Raw genomic sequence first — 5,276 nt, 5'->3', positions numbered from 1 at the left:
GGTGATTTGAGAATTGTAGATCTCTTCAGAAAGTGTTGTCTCGAAAGTGTTATATAAGAGGTGCAGATATATAAAAGATAAATAAAAGAAATAACATCAAGATAATAATATTTAGAAAAAAATTATAAACGTGAGTGAGAGATAACTATACGAGGTGCAAATAAAAAGAACGGATATATATATATAAAAGAGGTAGAAAAGTAAGAAAGAGGTAGAGGTTTTTCTTAAAGGAACTACTGTGAAAGAAATGAACATGCCACGTTGGAGTACTGTGCTCGAAATATGAAAAATAGCAAGAATTGTATATAGAATAATGAAATAGCAAAGTATTCATCTTGAAAAGATACTATTCGTTCCCTAAATTATTATCGAATATTCGTGCTCCTCAATTCTATTAACTACCAGTTCAAACTATAGGAAAGAACTTTTAACATTTTTCATAAATAAACGAAACTTAATATCAAATTATAAGAAAAGAATATTACAATATTTTGCGAATCGATACAATAATTTATCGCCATAAAAATATCTTTGCTCGCTCAAATGATATATTCTAACGCCCTCAAAATCAAAAAACGAAAAATAACAATTTACTCGTTATAATAATAATAAAAACGGAAAAAACAGGGCTTGCAACATTATAATTTATCGCCATAAAAATATCTTTGCTCGCTCAAATGATATATTCTAACGCCCTCAAAATCAAACAACGAAAAATAACAATTTACTCGTTATAATAATAATAAAAACGGAAAAAGCAGGGCTTGCAACATTATAATTTATCGTCATAAAAATATCTTTGCTCGACTTGAACGCTCAAAGAATGTTCAAACGTTTCAACAACGCCCTCAAAATCGAAAAAACATCAAAAATAACAATTTACTCGTTATAATAATAATAAAAAACAGAAGAACAAGGCCTACAATATTCGAATTCGAGAAACATCGAACTTTACGCGCGCAATGTAGATGTAGATGAAATCAGAGATTCGAATATTCGAAGAAGACAAAACTGGCCCTAAACTCTCGATCCGTGCAACTACCGTCCTTCCGGAAATCGGTATAAATAACAGCAATATTTACACATGAGGTTAACACGATCGATCCCTATCGTCTATAATTAACCGTGTAAGAGGCTAACCCGGCGTTCGGATCTACGTTGGGCGCTGGACGACCTTGAATTCCGCTTTGGACCGGCGCTGCGGGATACGCGGCTCGCTGTTGCTGCTCCTGATATTGCGGTTGATACTGCGACCTGTACTGCGGTTGATACTGCGGTTGATACTGCGCCTTCGGCTGGTACTGCACTTGCGTGGGATACCTGCGAACGACGAAATTTCGCCGGTTAATTCCACTGTCCATCCGCGGCGAGGGGTTGTTGAGCGCCGAAGCGTGTTGTGCAAGTCACGTTTCGAGCGAGCTGAGATTCGCGTGACATTTGAACGAGCGGATAACGTGTACGCCGGCTCTGAGAAAATTCCTTCTCGAGGGATTTTGAAACGTTTCAAGATGGTTGGTCTTTGAAAAATTTCAATCCAGTAGTGAGAATAATTTTCTGAATGTATTATGTTTATATTTTCTTAGTGTATCGTACGTAAATATATTTTTTAGAGATAAGTTAATGTTGATTAAGTCAATGACTTTAAATCTTATCTTAAGAAAAATTTTAATCGACGAGAAGAGTTTTCTGAGAACATAAGTATAAGAAATTCGGAAATGTTTAAAATAAACGATTAATCTTGGAATATCTTGATAATAATAATTAAATCTGATAAGTTAATGTTGATTAAGTCAATGACTTTAAATCTTATCTTAAGAAAAATTTTAATCGACGAGAAGAGTTTTCTGAGAACATAAGTATAAGAAATTCGGAAATGTTTAAAATAAACGATTAATCTTGGAATATCTTGGTAATAATAATTAAATCTCTTACCTTGGTGGATTGTAGATCGGTGCAGGAATCGGTCGCGGTTGGTTGTTGACCAAAGGTCGACGAGGTTCGTATCGTTCTCCATTCGTGAAACGTGGATCCGTGTAGTAAACGGACGGATCTTCTCTGTATTGGCCGTCGTCCTCGGGTTGGTTAGGATTCGCGATACTGTTACCAGTCAGGGTCGGTGGTGGAACGTTTATACCGGGACCTTGGGGCTCGAATCCTCGCCTCGAAGCTCCATATTCCACTTCTCGAATATTTCCAGTGTCGTCCACGAACCCGTACTTTCCGTACACTTCTCCAGTTGGATATTTAGACTCGATCTTGTAAGAGCCATCAGCAGCCTCGTATCCGTAACTGTAGCTACCGTCTTCATTGTGTCTGATCGTAAAATATAATAATCATATAAATAATAAATATCATAAAATATAAATGTAATAAATAACCTAATAAATATTAATGTATCTTGATATTAATATTTGATGTCGATATTTCGTGTTTAAATTTTTCGACTCGAAAATATTGATAATACGATCAATCATGATCGCAGATATAAAGAAATGTAATATAAAACGGTTGTTTAAAAAGTTGAAACGTAATAGTATATATCTTACACCTAATCTATTATGAAACATTGTATTATTTTGTAACATTCAGGCATCCAGTTTCATTGATTTTTGTTATCTCTTGTGTCACTCGCCCTCCAATCAGAATGCTGGAGAAAAAGTTGAGGAAATGTACGGAAATAGAGTAACGCAATACTTTATGTGGCAATTGCATATCAATTGCAGAAATGAATAGAAGTGCGAATATACCCTTGAAATTATAATCCATAATTTATTTCGATATTTTTCTTTTTTTTTGCTAATCAAAATAATATTGAAAAAGAATAAAATTATTTATTTATTTCTGATCTCACGTTTCTGGTCTCTGATGGACTCTGATAGTTAAGAGATAAATAGTTGTTGATACGGGAACGAGGTGAAAAAACGAAGAAGAAAAAGGAAACATTGCATTGTTCTGCGGGTTTAAATCTTATGTCGTGATATCGAAACGGCACTTACTTATTTATCTGCTTTAAAATGGGCACTGGCGTGGTCACGGGATATTGCTGGGCGAGCGCAAGGCCGATGCAAGACAAGAGAGACAGCACCTGGCGATACAAGTTTTGCATAAAATCGCTGGTATTCGACGAATCACTTTCCAATAACCTCGTTGCATGAACAATTTTTATTATTTTATTCTTTTACGCGGTTTAAATGCATTATACTCTGTGAATTATCTTTTATTTTCTGCAATCAACACTGCAAGTGTTGAAAGATTAAAGATTTAAAAAGAAAAAAAAAATTAAAATTCAATATAAAAATCTACGAGATATCTTATATAGAAGATAAATTTTAAATTACATAAAGTTTGTTAATCTATTATAAAAAGGGAAAGAATTCGATAATCTATATTCTATCTTCTCATGAAAATGTAAAGCAACGATCATCAAATTAAAAAGTGCCTAATAATAATAATTCAAAGTAACAAAAATATATTAATATAAGAAAACGTATTTATAAAAAGAAATATACGTCAATTATTCTCGATAAAATTAAAGATCACAAGGAAAAAAAAACAGAAAAAGGAAACACATATATCACTAACATAAAAAAAAAACACAAATACCACAAAATAATTAAATCAATCGATTCACTGACTCAAACCTCCAAATAAATTTACAAGCAACAAAAAGCACCGTGTTTCTACTAAATCCCTGCTTCCTCTCCCCCGAAAAAAGAAAAAAAAAAAAAGCGCGTTAAAGGCACTGAATCAAGGCGAAAAAGAGGGAAAGCGACGGATACTCACTGGAGGACGCATGTCTCGTCGCTGATGAGGCAGACACGATTGTGTTATAGGATCGCGTTACACCGGCCGCGAGTCAACTTATATAGGTCCCCTTGGGGAGCGGCGGGGCCCGCCCATGGGCCCGACCACCGCCTCAACCTCGCCGCGATCTAAGCACCCAGGGTTCACAGCACCGCGCAACCACGACTTTGAAAATTTCTAACCGCGCCAATTTTCATTCGTCGTCGAGCGCGACAGTGTCTCCGGCTTTTTCACGTGTCCATACGCGCCACTTGTTGCGTAAACGCGATACCGATAGGAAAAAAGGAGATCCTTGCAGTGTTCTCGAGGACAGGGAGAATTGTCAGGGTCGGTGTTTTGAAAATCGAATAAGTTTGCCAAGTGTGAATTGCGATTCGAATCGTTAATTTCGTTTTTTTCGTGTTTTCGTAGAAAGATGTTGTTGAAGGATCTAGGATATTTGTCGAGCGTTGAGTTGAGTTTATAGGTTAGGTTTGGTGGAAAGTTTCTAGTTGTTTTGAAAATCGAACAAGCTTGCCAAGTGTGAATTGCGATTCGAATCGTTAATTTCTTTTTTTTCGTGTTTTCGTATAAAGATATGATGAAGGATCTAGGATATTTGTCGAGCGTTGAGTTGAGTTTATAGGTTAGGTTTGGTGGAAAGTTTCTAGTTGTTTTGGAAATCGAACAAGCTTGCCAAGTGTGAATTGCGAATTGTTAATTTCTTTTTTTTCGTGTTTTCGTATAAAGATATGATGAAGGATCTAGGATATTTGTCGAGCGTTGAGTTGAGTTTATAGGTTAGGTTTGGTGGAAAGTTTCTAGTTGTTTTGAAAATCGAACAAGCTTGCCAAGTGTGAATTGCGAATCGTTAATTTCTTTTTTTTCGTGTTTTCGTATAAAGATATGATGAAGGATCTAGGATATTTGTCGAGCGTTGAGTTGAGTTTATAGGTTAGGTTTGGTGGAAAGTTTCTATTTGTTGAAAATTTCAATCAGGCGATGGATGTGTGCGAGGTTTATTGACGATAGAAGTGTCTTTGAGAAATTTTTTTAACAAGAGTGTGTTTTTATTCATTGAAAATTGGATATTTGTTAAAATGGAAATATTAATATTATACGTGTATTTTATTATGAAGTAGAATGAACGAATGAATGAAGTAGAATGATAGTTTGAATTTTAGATAGATTTTAATGAAGATTAAAGTAAAATATGAAGCGAAATGCTTCACGAAATATGTACATACGTTTGAAGTTTTTCACAAACAGGATTTTACAAGGTGATCATCTGAAGATTTCTTGCAAGGACATATGTCTGGAAGAAATTGCTTACTTCTTGGATATATCTAACGAGATCGGAATTGTTTTTTCTTCTTTCTCTAATTTTTTTCAAATTTTTCGTTATATTTTCGTAAACAATATATGAAAAAAAAACTTTTCTTTTTCGTTTTGATATTTTTTTTAGAATAATAGAAGGAAGAAAGCGCTACTAT

The 5,276-nt window shown here is 34.7% G+C and overlaps 1 protein-coding gene across 1 annotated transcript; it reads right to left on the bottom strand.

Moving 5' to 3' along the window:
- Positions 1–663: 663 nt before the first annotated feature.
- On the bottom strand, positions 664–3,837 carry CPR27 (cuticular protein 27). Its single transcript, NM_001270829.1, has 4 exons — positions 3,784–3,837; positions 2,997–3,085; positions 1,933–2,313; positions 664–1,320 (listed from the first exon to the last, which is right to left on the bottom strand). Exons 1-4 carry the CDS (start codon positions 3,793–3,795, stop codon positions 1,107–1,109), a joined length of 696 nt encoding a protein of 231 aa, NP_001257758.1. The 5' UTR covers positions 3,796–3,837; the 3' UTR covers positions 664–1,106.
- Positions 3,838–5,276: the final 1,439 nt, after the last annotated feature.

This window comes from Apis mellifera, linkage group LG4 (genome assembly GCF_003254395.2).
Source record: "Apis mellifera strain DH4 linkage group LG4, Amel_HAv3.1, whole genome shotgun sequence".
Classification (NCBI taxonomy): Eukaryota; Metazoa; Arthropoda; class Insecta; order Hymenoptera; family Apidae; genus Apis; species Apis mellifera.
Note: the sequence above shows the minus strand (reverse complement) of the source record. Positions and strands in the feature narration are given on the sequence as shown.

Excerpts from the sequence above, each read along its gene's own strand:
- CPR27 (NM_001270829.1), bottom strand. Across the intron at positions 2,314-2,996 it reads ATTTTAAAGCAGATAAATAA|ACACAATGAAGACGGTAGCT; the intron begins GTAAGTGCCGTT and ends TTTTACGATCAG. Across the intron at positions 1,321-1,932 it reads CCGATCTACAATCCACCAAG|GTATCCCACGCAAGTGCAGT; the intron begins GTAAGAGATTTA and ends CGTCGTTCGCAG.